This window comes from Haemaphysalis longicornis, unplaced genomic scaffold, assembly GCF_048455015.1.
Source record: "Haemaphysalis longicornis isolate Haplotype H1 unplaced genomic scaffold, Haemaphysalis longicornis Haplotype H1 scaffold_5, whole genome shotgun sequence".
In the NCBI taxonomy this organism is placed as follows: domain Eukaryota; kingdom Metazoa; phylum Arthropoda; class Arachnida; order Ixodida; family Ixodidae; genus Haemaphysalis; species Haemaphysalis longicornis.
Window position 1 is genome coordinate 11,041,426 of NW_027526385.1, and position 20,000 is coordinate 11,061,425.

Here is a 20,000-nt window from a genome sequence, read left to right on the forward strand (position 1 = left end):
GTTTTGGTGTTGCGGCGTTTTGGAGACGGAAACACGCAAAACTTTCACTGCTGACCAGTGCGCATGCTCAGCACGCAAAGGGGCTACGTGAGTCTCACAAACGTACGTGAGATTCGGATTCTTACGTTTCGGTGTACACGTTGCTTCCGTACGTAGAGTTCACCAACATTGTGGCGCCCTGCCCTCTCGCTTCCTTGCGAAAACAGCTTCGTCTCTAATACCGGTGCGATATCGTGTTCGAAGCTGTGATTTCGCCTTCAATTCGCCCATTCTTGCCCTCACCTAAAACTTGAATCAACAAACAGCTTTGTTTTTACAGACAGAAGGGCGATTTTTCAGCTGTTAAGCCTGACGAAGTAGCGTTTGTCGTCGCCATAGCAACGGGCTCGCGAGATCACGAGTGGCTCGCAGCGTCTGTGTCTGTTAGAAGATGGCGCTAGGGGTAACGCGAGGCTATGGGTGGAGAGCGCGAGTATCCAAACGCCTACGCTAGGAGGGCGTCGCGTACGTGTAACTATAAGGGTTTCAAACTACATGCGCATGCGCTACATTTCACGTTTTCCTACGTGGACTATGTGCGCACGTGAAACTAAAACAGCCTAATGACAATTATCTGCGACCTCGGTCCCGGATAATCGTAGGAAATGCTGCTCACTATCGCACGCTACCTCCCATGTTCAAAGAATTGCCTTCGTCCTGTGTCAGCAAACCATGCGTCGCGTCGGACCAAAGTTGCTGTAAAGACGTCGCTCCGCCGTCTTGTGCGAGATACCGCAGCAACCTTTGAAACCTTCCATGTAGCACTTTGAACCGCGTAACCGTTACTTCAGCCTAACTGAATCTGGAAGCCTCCCATCGAGAGATGAAGTTTTGTGCACAACCTTCAAAGAGCTGCTCAACAATAACCCTGTACGAAACCAGAAAACTTGATATAAAAGTAATACACTATTTGTCCTCACCAGCAAAAGTAGTTATTTGGTTACTTTTTGTTGGCGCTAAAAATCCACTAAACGTTACATGTGGGAAACAATGATGCAAGAAGGTCGAGAAAATATAGCACAACCAAAGGCCCTCAACGATTGTTGTGGAAATTCATCTTGGCTGCATCAAGAATATATTGATTACTTAAAGCCATAGCGACCAAATAATCGATGTGCTGAAATGGAGTACATGTTAATTATTTTTCACTGTTTTTTGCTGCGTGATAGCGTTTACATGAAACGAGTACTTACCACCAGAGAGGAAATTAGAAAAGCTGGTCGGAGGTTACTTGGCTGACCGAAGAAAAAGAGGGGGAAAACACAGGTGTTTACTATACCTTCTTTCGAAAGCAATTACTGCTGAAATGTCACGTGACAAAGAGTTTAGGTTATAACACATTAACACTCACCTCATTCCGCCTCGATGGGCGACAAAAGCCCTCCGTTATTTCAACGCACTGAAAGTCAATAACTGATAGTTAATACAACTCGACAAACATTTTATATTCCCAAACAAGCAGTCATTTACTGATAATTCCAATGTGGCCAAAAGTAGTACGTTCGGAAGAGAAAAATGAGCAGGTTGTTTCGAAATCGCAAAGTATTCATGTCATTACTTGGTGCTACATCGACGTGCATACCCGCGATTTAATGTTTGTCGGTGTTATCGAGCGTTCGAGAAACACAAAGAAAGGAGCATACAGTACATGCTGGGTCATCTTTCGCTAGCGTGCCTACGCCACCTTTTCCCACACTTAGCTAGCGGTTGTGGTGACAATGACTTTTATGGGTGCCCGAGAATTGAGGCTGGACGGCTGGAAAATCCCGATCGCTATACCCTGAGCATTACTTATTTACCCCCAAAAAAAGCACGGGCTTTGAATCGGGCCATTGGTATACGTAAATAAATCGTGAGAAGCACTTGCTTAATCTTGAATTTGTTTGTAGCAATGAAGAAAAGGATGAGAAATCATTTTCGTTACCGCCGTACGTTCAGCGAGCATTTCTATGAGAAAACCTATCTAACAGGATATCTTCTGCGCTATGCAGCGCAAGAACGGCGGAAAGGAGACTGATCGCAACGGGGAAGACGTTCTACGTCTCCCGCGGTAGTCGAGGGGCGGCGCTAGTTGACCGGCCTCAGAGCTCTTGTAAATATAAACCCCCGCTTTAAAGTCGAGAGAGAAGCCGCTGTGGGGATAGCGTAATTGGTTAACGCACCGCACCGGTTATGCGGAGATGTGGGTTCGAGTCCCGCTCCCGGAAAACGGCGGATTTTTTCTCGACTTATATTTTCGCTTATTTATCAATGAATCAAAGAAACGTGACAAGCACACGTCATTCGGCCCTATTATATATTTCGAAAAAAAGCCGAATAGCACTGGCAATGACGACTGCAACCTTGATATGTATCTTTACCGAGTCCCTCGTCCCGTATCTCTCTGTTCTGCTACATGCATTACGAGGCACTGGCTCCAGCAGTTCGGATATGCCAATTGCTAACCCCGACCTCCGACCACGTTCTACGTGGCGGCCGCTGGGAAAGAAGACGTTCTACGTCTCCCGCGGTAGTCGAGGGGCGGCGCTAGTTGACCGGCCTCAGAGCTCTTGTAAATATAAACCCCCGCTTTAAAGTCGAGAGAGAAGCCGCTGTGGGGATAGCGTAATTGGTTAACGCACCGCACCGGTTATGCGGAGATGTGGGTTCGAGTCCCGCTCCCGGAAAACGGCGGATTTTTTCTCGACTTATATTTTCGCTTATTTATCAATGAATCAAAGAAACGTGACAAGCACACGTCATTCGGCCCTATTATATATTTCGAAAAAAAGCCGAATAGCACTGGCAATGACGACTGCAACCTTGATATGTATCTTTACCGAGTCCCTCGTCCCGTATCTCTCTGTTCTGCTACATGCATTACGAGGCACTGGCTCCAGCAGTTCGGATATGCCAATTGCTAACCCCGACCTCCGACCACGTTCTACGTGGCGGCCGCTGGGAAAGAAGACGTTCTACGTCTCCCGCGGTAGTCGAGGGGCGGCGCTAGTTGACCGGCCTCAGAGCTCTTGTAAATATAAACCCCCGCTTTAAAGTCGAGAGAGAAGCCGCTGTGGGGATAGCGTAATTGGTTAACGCACCGCACCGGTTATGCGGAGATGTGGGTTCGAGTCCCGCTCCCGGAAAACGGCGGATTTTTTCTCGACTTATATTTTCGCTTATTTATCAATGAATCAAAGAAACGTGACAAGCACACGTCATTCGGCCCTATTATATATTTCGAAAAAAAGCCGAATAGCACTGGCAATGACGACTGCAACCTTGATATGTATCTTTACCGAGTCCCTCGTCCCGTATCTCTCTGTTCTGCTACATGCATTACGAGGCACTGGCTCCAGCAGTTCGGATATGCCAATTGCTAACCCCGACCTCCGACCACGTTCTACGTGGCGGCCGCTGGGAAAGAAGACGTTCTACGTCTCCCGCGGTAGTCGAGGGGCGGCGCTAGTTGACCGGCCTCAGAGCTCTTGTAAATATAAACCCCCGCTTTAAAGTCGAGAGAGAAGCCGCTGTGGGGATAGCGTAATTGGTTAACGCACCGCACCGGTTATGCGGAGATGTGGGTTCGAGTCCCGCTCCCGGAAAACGGCGGATTTTTTCTCGACTTATATTTTCGCTTATTTATCAATGAATCAAAGAAACGTGACAAGCACACGTCATTCGGCCCTATTATATATTTCGAAAAAAAGCCGAATAGCACTGGCAATGACGACTGCAACCTTGATATGTATCTTTACCGAGTCCCTCGTCCCGTATCTCTCTGTTCTGCTACATGCATTACGAGGCACTGGCTCCAGCAGTTCGGATATGCCAATTGCTAACCCCGACCTCCGACCACGTTCTACGTGGCGGCCGCTGGGAAAGAAGACGTTCTACGTCTCCCGCGGTAGTCGAGGGGCGGCGCTAGTTGACCGGCCTCAGAGCTCTTGTAAATATAAACCCCCGCTTTAAAGTCGAGAGAGAAGCCGCTGTGGGGATAGCGTAATTGGTTAACGCACCGCACCGGTTATGCGGAGATGTGGGTTCGAGTCCCGCTCCCGGAAAACGGCGGATTTTTTCTCGACTTATATTTTCGCTTATTTATCAATGAATCAAAGAAACGTGACAAGCACACGTCATTCGGCCCTATTATATATTTCGAAAAAAAGCCGAATAGCACTGGCAATGACGACTGCAACCTTGATATGTATCTTTACCGAGTCCCTCGTCCCGTATCTCTCTGTTCTGCTACATGCATTACGAGGCACTGGCTCCAGCAGTTCGGATATGCCAATTGCTAACCCCGACCTCCGACCACGTTCTACGTGGCGGCCGCTGGGAAAGAAGACGTTCTACGTCTCCCGCGGTAGTCGAGGGGCGGCGCTAGTTGACCGGCCTCAGAGCTCTTGTAAATATAAACCCCCGCTTTAAAGTCGAGAGAGAAGCCGCTGTGGGGATAGCGTAATTGGTTAACGCACCGCACCGGTTATGCGGAGATGTGGGTTCGAGTCCCGCTCCCGGAAAACGGCGGATTTTTTCTCGACTTATATTTTCGCTTATTTATCAATGAATCAAAGAAACGTGACAAGCACACGTCATTCGGCCCTATTATATATTTCGAAAAAAAGCCGAATAGCACTGGCAATGACGACTGCAACCTTGATATGTATCTTTACCGAGTCCCTCGTCCCGTATCTCTCTGTTCTGCTACATGCATTACGAGGCACTGGCTCCAGCAGTTCGGATATGCCAATTGCTAACCCCGACCTCCGACCACGTTCTACGTGGCGGCCGCTGGGAAAGAAGACGTTCTACGTCTCCCGCGGTAGTCGAGGGGCGGCGCTAGTTGACCGGCCTCAGAGCTCTTGTAAATATAAACCCCCGCTTTAAAGTCGAGAGAGAAGCCGCTGTGGGGATAGCGTAATTGGTTAACGCACCGCACCGGTTATGCGGAGATGTGGGTTCGAGTCCCGCTCCCGGAAAACGGCGGATTTTTTCTCGACTTATATTTTCGCTTATTTATCAATGAATCAAAGAAACGTGACAAGCACACGTCATTCGGCCCTATTATATATTTCGAAAAAAAGCCGAATAGCACTGGCAATGACGACTGCAACCTTGATATGTATCTTTACCGAGTCCCTCGTCCCGTATCTCTCTGTTCTGCTATATATATATATATATATATATATATATATATATATATATATATATATATATATATATATATATATAGTAAGGAAATGAGGGGCTCGTTGAGGAAATACAGAAACATAGGTCAGCAGTCTACAACGCCAAAGGAGGCATAGGGGTGTTGTTAGGCTCTATTTTGTACTACGGCTAATGAAGTTAAGATTTTTTTTTAATATAAGGAAGAAAGAAAGAAAGAAAAACACGCACCCAGAGTGGGGACCGAACCCACGCCTTTCGATTAGATCTCGAATGCCTTACCAATTCGGCTATCTGGGCGACTGTGTTCTCCTTCACTTTCTGGGCTATTTATATTTACTAGAAGTGTTTCTGACGCTTGAGGGTGGTAGCCAGCGCCACTCTGACTGGCTACCACCCACAAGCGTCAGAAACACTTCTAGTAAATATAAATAGCCCAGAAAGTGAAGGAGAACACAGTCGCCCAGATAGCCGAATTGGTAAGGCATTCGAGATCTAATCGAAAGGCGTGGGTTCGGTCCCCACTCTGGGTGCGTGTTTTTCTTTCTTTCTTTCTTCCTTATATTAAAAAAAAATCTTAACTTCATTAACCGTAGTACAAAATAGAGCCTAACAACACCCCTATGCCTCCTTTGGCGCTGTAGACTGCCGACCTATGTTTCTATATATATATATATATATATATATATATATATATATATATATATATATATATATATATATATATATATATATATATATATATATATATGTGTGTGTGTGTGTGTGTGTGTGTGTAACGCAGGAGACATGGCGTCCGACGGACCAACACCTTTATTAACAACTTCTTCTTCCTCGTCCACCACTATCGCACCGCACCTTCTCCTGGTGGCTAATCTCCCACTCCGGCCAACTGCCCTGCACCATCCATCTGCGGGACGTCACACGCTTCCCCCTCCCCCCGAGAGAGTGTTTGGTGTAGGGGCGGATAATATCGTCTTAGCCTCCCCACATGGACAATGTCAGTCTGACGACCGAGTGGAGCCACGCTGCGGTCGATCTCGTAGTTTACCGCAGAGATCTTGCATAAGACAGTATACGGCCCTTCCATTATCGCACAGAGTTTGCCGCGGTTGGGATGCCAGGGTGTCTCATATAACACAGTCTCCCACGTGGAGACTGTGTTTTATATGCCCGCCGGCACTGTGTGTTAAATGCCCGCCGGCATTTGCCACGACCTCCAAAAATGCCACGACCTCCGGAATACCGGTATGATGCGATCAATCGCACCGGACCGGTATTCTGGAGGTCGTGGGTTCGGATCCCACCCGGCGGGCATTTTTTCACCACTTTCTTCCTGACTCAAAAAATTCTTAATCTGTTTCTATGACCCACCACAACCTCCCCTTTGCTTTCCGGGGTTTTCTTGACTGCCCACCCTTACTTTCTGTCTTATTTCACCGAGCCCCTCATTTCCCATTTCTGATTCGCTACATGCATAGCGAGGGCATCTGTTCTGGCAGTCTTGGTGCCAAAGGTAGCTTAAGAGGGTTCAACGCCAGTCGACCACTCTCGACATGTCGTAGACACTCGAGTCACGGCCCGGGGGTTAAAAATAAGGTCCCCTTCACCCCGAGTACTCCGAGTGGCGCTGGCTACCACCCCCAAGTACAGGAAACAAAAAATACGTAACATAAATACCCAAGAAAGTGGAGGGAGAACAGCACCGCCGGTAGTGTAGTGGTTATCGCACCAGACCGGTATTCTGGAGGTCGTGGGTTCGGATCCCACCCGGCGGCCATTTTTTCCCCACTTTCTTTCTGACTCAAAAAATTCTTCATCTGTTTCTATGACCCACCACAACCTCCCCTTCGCTTTCCGAGGTTTTCTTGACTGCCCACCCTTACTTTCTGTCACATTTCACCGAGCCCCTGATTTCCTATTTCTGATTCGCTACATATATATATATATATATATATATATATATATATATATATATATATATATATATATATATATATATATATATATATATATATATATATATATATATATATATATATATATATATGTGTGTGTGTGTGTGTGTGTGTGTGTGTGTGTGTGTGTGTGTGTGTGTGTGTGTGTGTGTGTGTGTGTGTATAAACAGAAGTGGCCGACTCACTCACTCACTCACTCACTGTCTGACTGACTTACTGATTCATCAACGCCCAGCCAAAACTGCTATACCTGCAGACTTGAAATTTTGGGAGTACATTCGTGTTATGACATAAGGGCTCACTAAGACGGGATTTTCCAAAATTGCGCTCGTAGGCAAGGGAAAGGGGAAATTGTTTGGTCATCAATTCGTCATTATCCCTCTCATTTGTTCACATATCCACGTGCTTTTTGATATCTGTAGCACTTACGAATGTCTAAAAAGTAGATTTACAGATTTCCCGAAACTAAAACTTTTGGGCCGATTCTGCATTTTGGAAGAAAATCTGAAAGATTCTCCAATAAATGTTCCACTGCTTGATTTATGCAATTCGGTTTTCCTTACTAACGTTACTAATACAAACACACAGAACCAATTTTAAGCATTTCCCCCTATGAAGCCGGTAAAAGGGCGAAAAATGTTTTTTTTTAAATGAACTACGTTGAACTACGATGAACTACGTAATTATGACAGGAAATAATCGGGGAGGTTTTATGCCCATTTGTGTCATTATTATAGTGGCCCACACGGGCACTGCTAGGCACTATCGGTAGTCTGTTTATAAATTTAAAATTAGCGAAGCATTTAACAGAGAGGCTATGAGAGCAATAGCTGCACTCCCACACATCACCCCTATAGTTGCTCTCCAGGATCAAGCCCAAAACACGTTGGATGAACCTGTTCATCAACGTCGCGAAGCTCGAGAATTGAAGGCTGCATTGTGTGATTCTGCGCGAGCATTAACATTCTACGCAGTCTCGCACACGATACCTGCGATACCTCAGCGAGTACTTCTCCCGTGTAGACGCTGTAATCGAGTGGCAACAAGCCAGCTAACCTTTGTCGCCCCGAGACGAACAATTCCACGACTGCCACCTTCCACTCGGCTCTACCATACTTTTTACAGACGCCAGTATTGAAGACACCGTGATTACCACTGTCACTCATTGCACTACACATACTGCCTACAGCAAGACATCCTGATTTAAGCTCCCAGGACCTCCATCATCGTTCTATGCGAAACTTGTAGCCGTTAGAGGCTCTGCTGGCTGTAACCGGAATCACTTTGCAGCCCGGGGCGCTCATCGCATTTCGCACCGATGCCCTTCAAGAAGCCCGCTTACTACGGTTAGTGAGCCGTAGCCCTGTGCTGGTCCAGAGTATTCCCCAGCTTGCGGCGCGAATTGCTCACAAGATACTTATTTAATGGGTTCCGCGTGACCACTGACAGCCCACTGCAAGGCAGACGCAGCAGCCCGGATAGCTGTCTCCATGCCATTTCCGACTTCCCCGTTAGACCTGGGCGGTACGACTATCCTGCAGACTAGAAAGGAACACTTCCGGCGCTGCACACTTGCTCTAATTCTACCTTGTGCTGCCACTCTCCCTCCGGGCCTTACTGTGCCGAGGAGGTTACGCTTAGGAGAATCCGGGTGGGGGTAGCCTTAAAGGGACCCAGAAAAACCTTTTGTAAAAGTTACAAAAGTCCTGTGTTGTCGCGTATCACCAATACAGCGATGCAATGCCGTTGGAATTATTTATCTACATTCAGTATTAGCTTCGCCAGAAGCAAATAAATGCACCTCTCCCCCCTTGCCGATCGCTTCCTCCTGCCTCTCTGCTTCTTTCAAAGCAGCTGGAAACACTGGTAATAGCCATGTGACATCGCGACGCTCGAATTCCATTCTGCGCTAGCTACATTCCTGCGCCTAGGCACGCGTCAATCGCTTCAGACCCGCCTTGGCCTCGGGATCGCGCAGGAAGGAGGAAGAGCAGCCGAACGCCAATGGCAGTGACGTTGCCGGCGGCCGACCTCGACGGCGATTGGGCGAATTGGGGGGCGGCTCGCCGTTGCGTCAGCCGCGATCACCGTTGCGTCATCAGCGATCGGCTCGCTGCGGCGTCGCGCTCATCGGCTGAGAAAGGCTATCTTCAAAAATTGTTTACAAATTATCCGTATAATGCATGGGGCTCACACTTGGATCAAAAATCCTCCGTTATGTGTTCTACCACCTGAATGCATTTGATTGCCACCTTCACAAAGCTTTTCTGGGTCCCTTTAACCCCCGCCGTCACCCGCCTATGGCCTTACTTCCGAAATTGTTTTACAAGCCCCGGTTGCCCAGTTTGCCACCGCAGCGATGCAGCCGATACACACCACTTGATGGGGTCTTGCCTCGCGCTTCGTCTTACGAGACTGCGATATCTTGCGGCGACGGGCCTACGCGGAGACGACGCATCCGCATACAACGCATGTGTATACATGGACCCCATCATCGTCACTCCTAGACTTCATCCGCAAAACAAACATTTTCATGTTAATCTAATCACCTTTCCTAATAATCAACTCATACCCCTTAGCTGTGCCCTGTGGCAAAATAAAAACGCTCTTAAAAAAGATACCCTTCACAATTTTATCGCTTCTTCCATTCCTGAAATTGAATATATTCTAGCACTGAAGCTCAAGAATTGAAGGCTGCATTGTGTTATTCTGCGCGAGCATTAACATTTTACGCAGTCTCGCATCCGATACCTCCGATACCTTAGCGAGTACTTCCCCGTGTAGATCGTGCAATCGAGTGGCAACAAGCCAGCTGACCTTCGTCCCCCAGAGACGAACAATTCCGCGACTGTCACCTTCAACCCTGCTCCGCCATATTATATACAGACGCCAGTATTGAAGACACCCTGATTACCACTGCCTTTCATTGCACTAGCCATACAGCCTTCAGGAAGACGTCTTGATTTACGCTCCCGGGACCTCCATCATCGTTCTATGCCAAAACTTGTAGCCATTAGAAGCTCCGCTGGCTGTAACCGGACTCACTTTGCGGCCCGGGGCTTGAATCGTCATTCGCCCCGATGCATTTCAAGCAGTCCGCTTACTACGGCTAGTGAGCCGTAGCCCTGTGCTTGTCCAAAGTATTCCCCAGCTTGCGGCACGAATTGCTCACAAGATTCCGATTGAGTCGGTTACGCGTGGACTACTGACGTCCCACTGCAAGGCATACGTAGCAGCCCGGCTAGCAGCCTTCGTTCCACCTCCGACTTCCCCGTTAGGGCTAGATGATGCGGCTCTCCAGCTGACTAGAAAGGAACACCTCCGGCGCCGCACACGTGCTCTCATTCCACCGTGACCTGCAACCCTCCTGTAAGGTCCACTTATGAGATTAGCGGCCAGGCGCCCGGGCTGCGCGTGAGAACCCGCCACTCTGTCTGGTGGCCCAGCACTGCAGACTCTACGCTGCAGCCGTCGCCAATTCGTCACGGCGCGCACGGGAGACGGGTTGTCTGGCCCACCGCATACAACAGGGATAATCCCCCATTGAGAAAGCAGACGGCGCCGCCGGATTCCGGAACCCGTCCGCGTGACGCGCGGAGGTGGTGGGATGACTGGCGTCGAAGCGCGCGCCGCGGAAGACACCATTGTTAACGTGCCCCGGCCGGCACAGTGCACTGTCGCCGCCGTTCGCTCTCACCCCGCGGGGTCGTGCGCACCTGCTCGTCTGCGAACGTGCCGTCAACCCAAAGATGGCGGCGCCTCATTGAATATTCCGTGGCGTGCTGAGTGACAGCTGTGTGTGTGAATTTGGGCACTCCCTTAAGCGTGTACGAACGCTACAGGGGCGTTCCCGAGAGAGTGTGATCTCGAGGTGTTATAAGGCCGAACTTGGCCGTTAGAAATCGTTCTTGTCTGAGCGCCGAGCTGGTCAGTCCCCGGCGGGACAAGGAGTCTCGATCGTTGAAGCTAGGTTGGGATTTCTGAGCCCCCTAGGTTAAAGGTTAGGATCGCGTCGGAAGTTTAGGGTGCAGCGCCGTACCGGGCAACTAGACGGATCCTGCGGCGAGACAGTGTCTCGGCCGTCGTTTCACCAGCGGTTTGTGTACGCTCCGAGGATAGGAGAGTTAGGCGAAGTTGAGGAGCTCGAGTGATTTGTGCGCACTCGGAGCTAGCGTCTAGCTGAAGTTTGAAGTTTTTCCTTTTACTACTCATGTACCCTGTTATCCTACTGTAAATAGCTGTATATAAACTTCCGTTTCACTTAATCAACCCCAACGCCTCGAGTTCGTCAATTCGACCGCCACCTCCAAGAACTTCATCAGCATCGCCCTGCCAGCCCCCTGCCAAATCAACCGGAGCCCGGGCGATTGGGTTCCTGATCGACACCGGACTTCGGGGAAACGAAACCACAAGCATCTTTACTCCTCCCCCCGGGTCTTACCCGTGCCGAGGAGATTTCGCTTAGGAGGATCCGTGTGGGGATGGCCTCAGCTCCCTCCGAGACCCGCCAATGGCCTCACTTCCGAGTTGTTTTACGAGCGCCGGTTGCTCAGTTTGCCACCCCATTGATGCGATAGCCGACATACACCACTTGCTGTGGTCTTGCCTCGCTTTTCGTACTACGAGACTGCGGCATCTTGCGGCGACGGGCCTCCGCGTAGACGACGCATCCGCATACAACGCATGGATACATGGACCCTATCATCGTTCCCTCCTAGACTTCATCCGCGAAACGAACACTTTCACGTTAATCTAATCACCTTTCCTAATCATCAACTCATACCCCTCAGCTATGCCCTGTGGCAAAATAAACGCTCTTAAAAAAAGATACCCCTCACAATTTCATCCCTTCTTCCATTCATTAAATTGAATGTCTTCTAGCACTGACACAGGCCCACTATTTCATTTGCGATCGGTGTCTAAGACATTGTTTAGCACATATCAACGAACAACTATTTTTCCGTCAGTTTCTAACCTATTACCTGCTACACCCCCATCTTTGCAGAAACTATTGGACCCCTGCAACATACTAAGAAGCCAGACCAAGGACTTCATAGCCCTCCTGGAGTTTGTTATAGCGACAAAGATTTGCGGATACTATACTGTTTATGTAGTTTAGATTACATGCTGAAATTAAAATATAGCTCAAGGAGCACACGCATGTTCCAGTAGCGACCCGGTCCTATGTAATCTATATTACATCGCTTATTTTGAAGAAGTCGCTGTTACATTCTTTAATTGCAAAGTATGGAGTGACCAGCTTCTGTTTTCTTTGGAGGTGACCTATCCAATAAGTAAATATGTCTTTCTCTCATTCCAATAGAACCTATAATCATATAATCATCGTCATCGTCTCTTTCTCGGCATTGCAACGAAATGCAGCGCTGAGTACGGAAGCACAAGCAACAACACGAAGCATGCGATAAATAACATGAAAAATGAGGCGACTATGACACAACTTCCGCATCATTCACGGTTTGCACTCTTCCTGTTATACCTAAAGGACACAGCGCGGACAGAGCGCCTGGACTAGCACACTTGTTCTACAACGTCTCTAGGCATAACAGTTTCTTGTTACACTGTCCCAGAAAGTGATGCACGCCGTACTATTTTGTGCACCAAATTGTCTGTGAAAGAAATGTAGCATGAAACAAAAACTCTGCGTTTTACAAACATTGCGCCGACAAATAGACTATCCAACAATGAAACTTACCCGGGATATGTCGGTGTTTTCAGGAAGGGTGACAGTAATATTTCGGTTGCATTGACTCCATCCATTCCTTTGCAATGACCGTTCTTGTACGTTTTGTGTTTCGACCTCACTTTCTACTTGTTGAAGGAGCACGAAGAGCGTGCGACCAGCTAAAAAATTAGGAACAGTTAGATTTTTAGGATTTCCGTAACATTCATACAAGCAGAAACCGCTAATCCAAAACGAGTTTTTGCCTTCATACCTTTAACTTTATTTGATTTAATTTGAGTAACTATGTTCAGTAAAGCTTGATGCAGGGCTAGTTAGTGTAACATGCTTTTGAAGGTAAGTTGCGCTTGTTGTGAACAAAGAGACGGACACGAGAAAAAACGTATATACTTTCACAAGACGGCGCGGCGTCTTCTCTTGAAAATATACCTTTTTTTGTATCATGTTCCCCTCTGTGTTCACAACAAGCGCAACTTAGCTTCAAAAATAACCATGTTCGCACAAATAATGTTAAAATAATGTATAGTACCCATCAACGCGGTTGTGTGTCTTTTTCCGTTCGCTATATGTGGTTCTTACCTCTTGCTTTTGCTGCTTCCATTAGAGACATTACGGGTTGAGTTCAACGTACAGCAACACTTTTGCTGCATTGGCTTAGGTCGTATTTCTTCGCTTTCTCCGGCTTCAACGTGTATTTCACATTGACTAAAACCCTAAGAGCCATGCCAATTGCGAAGCTAACGCGAAGCTAACCTTTCCCGTTAATCCCACGGGGACACGTAGCTTGAGCCTCAGTGTCCACTAAGTATATTTTTGTGATAAAGAGAAGCTTAATGATACGTTCCCTTTAAGGGAAATCTAAACGCTCGTCGCAGTAGCCCAGTAGCCAAGACGTTGTGCTGCTGAGTTCAAGAACGCGGGATCCACACCAGGTGGCGGCGCGGCAGCTTCTGTGAGAGGAATGTGGAAAGGAGTAATGGTTCCGGGTCTCACGTTTGCGAATGCTGTACTCTGCTTAAAATCAGACGTTCTATCAGTCCTTGAAGTAAACCAGAGAACGGTGGGACGTTTGGCCTTAGGCGCGCATGGAAAAACAACTAACGAAGCAGTTCAGGGAGATATGGGCTGGGCGTCGTTTGAAGTTAGAGAAGCTCAAAGTAAAATATGCTTTGAGATGAGGTTGAGGGCAATGGATCAACGAAGGTGGGCAGATAAGGTTTTTAGGTATCTATACTTGAAAAGCGTGGACACGCAGTGGTTAAGAAAGACTAGAAGGCTAACGATGAAATACGGAAAGAACAGTGGGGAATCCAAAACAGCCAAGGTAACCAAAAAAGAGGCAAGGCAGATTGAAACGAATAAATGGAGGGAAAAAATGGAAGCTAAAACGTCGTTAGAGATGTACAGGGCTGAGAAGATTAACATAAGAAAGGAAAATTTTTACGATAATTCCCAGGGCAGTGCTTTGCTTTTTGAGGCTAGAGCAGGTTGCTTGCGAACTAAGAGCTTTGTGGTGAAGTATTCACAAAATGATGGGGTATGTGTGGTCTGCGGAAAAGAAGCAGAAACTATGGGCACATAGTGTTAGAATGTGAGGGTATTCATCCAAAGCTACATGAAGGGAATATTGGGCTTTCAGAAGCCCTGGGATTTAAGGGTATCAGAGAGGAAGTTAACTTCAAGGCTGTCGAGGGGACGAAAAGAAGAGTAGAATGCTAGTGGACGAAAAGCAGAGAGGGGAATATTGCCTAGGACAGTTACCACCTGTAACAGGGAAATAACAGTATTTCGGGCCTAATAAGCTTTAGTGCCTGCCCTAAGCAGCGCTAGTATTAAACCAAGAGTGTAAAACATGGTTATATTAGTCCTTTTTGGTAAGATGACATGTCATCACTCCGCTTCAAAGGGGAAACCAATAGGAATCATCATGATGAAAGCGAAAGTGAAGTGTTATGAGGGTGATATTTGTGCTTGGGTGGATCAGTCCGGCTCCAAGTTAGGGCATTGATAGCATTTAAAAAGCAAGTTGTAAAAATAACATTTTCATAACATAAAATTAACATATTCATATATAACATATTTCATAACATAATTCAAATTCATTCATAATTCGTAACATAAAATAAATTAACATTTTCATAACATAAAAATAGCAAGTTGTAAAAATTAACATTTTCAAGAAAATTTGTTAAGTTGATATCTGCGGGCTGATTTTGAAGGTTAAGTTGTCGTTTTATTAATAGCATCTTTGATAAACCTCAACGGTGCGCATCATCTGTCCTTGATAAATCGGGGCGCACCATCGCGGGGCAATTTTCCGCTGCACAGTCACGGACAGAGTCGACGGAGCGCCGGAATGCAATCCCGAGATGCATCGCGAACGGCGCTGGCGAAGCGGCTCCCTCCGCCGTCTGCTGCAGCGACGGCGAGTGTATACGCTCGTGTGAATGTGAAAACAGCTGCATATAGTTGCTGACAAGGAAGAGTTGCTTGCGTATTCATCAGGCAGCGATGCGGCGGGCTCAGAACGGGCGCTAATAACGGCCAGCGATTGGTGATGAGGAAACAAACAATATGTGTTATGGGGTAATTTTGTTTACTGCAACGAAGGCTGGAATGCTCCAGCCAGTAGAAATAAATATTGGAGGTTTGCATTCGTTTTGTTCGAATGAGACATCACGCACAGTCGCTATGAAGTGCCTAGACCGTGAAGGGCCTACATATTTTGCTGTAGCACGAGGGACAGGCCGTGACTGCAGGAAGTCGCGTTAATTAGGCCTTCAGATTTGACGAGAAGCAGCTTGTAGGTAGCTGTTTAGTATAAGTACGTTGTGGCGCATGGGTGAGGGATTAGGTTGTGTGGTTGATTTCAATAAACATAAGTTTCTATCAGCTCTGTGCCTTATTGAGCTGCTTTATTGGAACTTGTCAACGCTTTGCGAGTTGCTCACATAGCCCACGAGATGGCGCTAGGGAAGAACCGCTCAATTAGTCCTTGATCAACGCCCCGTGCCGGGGCGCGTGCACCGTCATGGGACACTGTGCACCGCGCCGGTTTTGGGGCCAACCCCGATGCGTGCTTATCGAGGACGCCATAAGAATTACACCTCGGCTATGCACTGATATTATATTCAAATGGCGATGCGGTGTTGGAGGGTGGAGCTAGATTTGTTCTGAAAGTGTCGGCTACCCAACAAACACAAATACAGATACAAATTTAAAACAAATGCATGTTTTTGAACTGTCGAAACAAGGAAATTAAAAATCACACATCTCCACGCCGTGAACGATGCTGAGGGTGCGAAACACTGGGACGCAATTTGTGTATTGCCTGTTTGATAAGCATCATCGTCCGTGCGTGAAGATGCACTCCGATTTTTGAAGGATTTTGAGGTGCAGTAATGCACTGTAATGACAAGCGCCAAACGCAAGACAAATTCGCGTCCCAGTACTTCGCACCCTCGGCATCGTTCATGTCGTTGAGATGTGTGATTTTATTTTTGCCGTTTTGCCGCTGCTTCCCGCGCTTTTCTCTCCGCGTCCGCTTGATGGTTTAGCAGTTTTGACGCCGCTTCCCGCTATTTCGTCTCCGCGTACGGTTGTTGTCTTCGTAGACGTTGAGCAGCAGCATGACGCTGTTCGTGTTCGTTCCCATCCATGGCGGCAAGAGGATCCGTGATCGCGGGACGCGCTATATGCGCGTTAAGGTCCCTGTATTTTTCAAATGTAGCGCAAACTTTCCCGCGCCGTTTCCTCCTCGCCCGTCTCTCTCGGCCGCCATTAGTGAGCGACCCCCGTGGAGCGCGCCGCCGGACCGTTTCGTTTCGTATGCGCGGCGCATTGAATTGCTTGCTTAAAACGCGAAAGTTCTGGACGTAGAGTCGGTAGAGTCGGTAAAATACAGGGGCCTTAATGCGCGTTTTATTGGAGCGCCCTCTCGTGCTTGCGCGAAGCGCCCTCTCGTGTAGCTGGCTGTAGTCACTGTAAGCGCACGCCGGAGAACGCACGGATTATGGACATTGCGAGGTCCTAAGGTGCTTCGCCGCACCTAAAATATCTCAAATGGTATGAAGCTCTTACAACACTTGCAGTATCTTCTTACTCCGAACTTCACGTGTAGGTTGTTCTCCAAGATATCCAGGAACATTCTGTTCCACAAGTCTGTTGTCGTTAAAGTTACCTGACTGAAAACTCGTTCAACTGCAGCATTTAAAACTTGTAGCCTCAGCAGTGAAATGGCTAGTTGGGACAGCAGCCGAAACATTCTGACACCATCGCTGTTTTTTGCACCCAGGATATTCATCCAAAAAATGGTGACGGAGTCGCCAAGGCAATCATCGAGCCTACATTGCAGAGATATTCCGCCGAACTTAGGGAACATTGCGTTTCAAGTTTTAGCCTACACCCGCAGCTTTAGGCCACCCACGTGACCTCCTAAATCGCTGCGTACTGCAAGTACGTGCCAATCGGCATGGTCAGTGTTTGAAAAAAAAAAGATATTTCTGAATGAGTCTTTTACTTGTTACTCAGCACTATTGCTACTATCAACTGTTTCAAATTTCATATCTTCTCAGGCGCCCTTATTTTACCTCTAGAGAGCAAAATTTATTTGATTAGAGTATAAAATTGCGCCTGATTTGTTTATTTTTTTGCGAGCCCACTTTAAGTTACATGTTCGCTATTTAAACATCGTATTCTGATAATATTTACATCTTTAGGAAGTCCTAAGAAAGCTCATAATACCCAAAAAGTCGCCAAATTGTCAACCAACAATGTTTCCGCCAACCGCAAATACAGGCAGCCCAATGTGGCTATTTATAGACCAATCTGGCAATCTGGCCACACTGTATTGTATAGCTTCCCCATAAAACCTTATCATCTATCCCCTTCCAATACGTCACGCTCTCCTCTCTTTTTTCCGCTCCTCATATGATGAATGCAATGAGGTTTCCATAGCATCCCTAAATAAGCTACACTAAGGAGTACCACCACTTCAGGCACCCGGAAGTGTCTGGGGGCCATTTTGTTTCTGGATTGCAGTGTTGCCATCTCTCCCAACGAAACCTCCGCCGGTTGTGACGGGCAGAGTGTGACCGGCCGCTGTAGCGTCCGCGCAGCAGAGAGAGAGAGAGAGAGAGAGAGAGAGAGAGAGAGAGAGGAGAGGCGGCCAGAAACAAAATGGCTGCGCCCATATGTAACCAAATATCACGTGGTGCCAACCGCTCAATGAAAATCCTGGCGGCACACAACAATGAGAGAAGATAGTGCCCATACTCTAAAAGCCTTCATTCAGTGACTCTAGGTTTCCATAATTCAATGTACCCGCGTTGGCACTACTCGCGCACAATTCGTTGGCACATTTTGTTTATGCTCTGTTGGCACAGCTCGAGCTCGCATGTTTTCTTAGAGTTTGTTTTACACGCCTGTCTTTGAAACTCTTCTCAAGCTCATTTATTTCTTTTTAATTTCGCAGCACAAATATCAAACTAACGTGTGTTTTCACCGAAGGAAACGCTTGTTCTGTCGCTTACGTGCTTGTATTGCCTCAAATGTGCCTCGGGATTCCTTTTCATGGATTCAACAAGTGTAAAAGCGTGTACATTTCTCGATGTAGTGTGGCGCCTCCTGAGTCAGGAGGCGCCTGACTGACTGCTTAGTCAGCGTTCGTCTTCAAGCTGTGTCATCTCACTTCTCATGGAAAACTTCGGCGTATTATGTTGTAAGTAATGCCAACCGTTTGTTAGACCATTATCGTAGATACTCTCCTTCTTCGGCTACTTCACTGAAACTAATTCCTTATAAAACTTCGGTACGTTCGGAATGCGAATATGCGCCGTCTGTACGGCCTCCTGGTAATGTATTGCTCACCAATGAAACGGAGACTGCTGAAAATTGTTCATGTCGCTTCTGCTTTCGAGTTATCATCGGATGTCCAGCGTCCCCACAATGAAAGCAACCATATCCCTACCACGACTTGAACATTGTGGGCGAATATCACGTTTGTACTTATTTCAAATAAATATGTCACATTCCTTTTTTTGCGTTTGCAATATGTTCTAAAATTCAAAGCTGTTGTTTTGCCTTCTTTTACAATAAAATCTGATCGAATTCATTTTCTTTTCCTATGCAGCGCTTAACGCAACAGCGACACTGTCAAAAGGTATTGTTACGAACAAACTATACTTAATTCCGCAATTATTAAAAACCTTTCTGTATTTACCCAGTTGATATTTGCAGGTAAACGCCTAAGTATGCCTGCAATACCAAAATGAAAGTTCATTAAAAATTGCTTACACCCTGGGGAAAGCAGCTCCAACGAAAGTTGTATGGCCTCTCTCATTGTGTTGAGGAGCAGAACCGTGATTTTAACCATGCTTCTGGATTTGATTATGCACTGCAAGAAAAGTTGACAAATATGTCTTATCATAAAATTCACAGAAACAGAAGTCAATATGGAACATCAAGATCAAGGTGCTGAATATATGTGGGAGTCAATTCCTGAGTTAGCGCTTTGCCGTCGAAAGTCGTTTTAAAGCGAAGCTTTATATTGCAACGTAATGGTGAGGTTCGCTAAGCGTGAGCAATTAATTTAATGCCTGAAGGGGCCTAAGTCATAACAGTCATAGCGATGCCGGCACCAAGAGACACACACACCAGCCTCCTCTTCTTCCAGCGCAAGTTTGTAGAGAGGGCCGAAGACGCGGCCCGTACCAATGGACTCCTGGAATGAGGAGGCCACCCTAAAGATTCCTTATTAGGAAACAATAAATGTTTAGTCTCTCTCTCTCTCTCTCTCTCTCTCTCTCTCTCTCTCTCTCTCTCTCTCTCTCTCTCTCTCTCTCTCTCTCTCTCTCTCTCTCTCTCTCTCTCTCTCTCTCTCTCTCTCTCTCTTCTCCGGGCCAGAACACCTGCGTCTGGTTTCGTGCTATGGCGGGATTGACGGCAAGGACAGCCACCACTGCAGAGCTCATTTATGAGCTGTCGCGGAATCTCGACGGACTGTGGCATTTCGATGGGCTGCGGCAATATGTTTCACTGACGGCGTCGAAACGCAGAAACATATCGCAGAAAATTCAAGTTTACACAATGGGCTTCGCAAAAAGGTGGTGATGGTAAGCGAAGGCACAAGCAGTGCCTCGAGAACACCCTTTCCA

General features: G+C 47.2%; 1 protein-coding gene across 1 annotated transcript in view; it reads right to left on the reverse strand.

Annotated features, from left to right (window-relative positions):
- Positions 1-1,334: 1,334 nt before the first annotated feature.
- Positions 1,335-20,000, reverse strand: part of LOC144138991 (uncharacterized) — a 31,947-nt gene continuing 13,281 nt past the window's right edge. The window contains exons 6-9 of the mRNA XM_077671492.1: positions 19,141-19,240; positions 12,859-13,007; positions 1,391-1,438; positions 1,335-1,340 (exon numbers count right to left, since the gene is read on the reverse strand). Coding sequence (XP_077527618.1) covers positions 1,335-1,340; positions 1,391-1,438; positions 12,859-13,007; positions 19,141-19,240 — 303 coding nt within the window. The remainder of the gene's footprint in view (positions 1,341-1,390; positions 1,439-12,858; positions 13,008-19,140; positions 19,241-20,000) is intronic.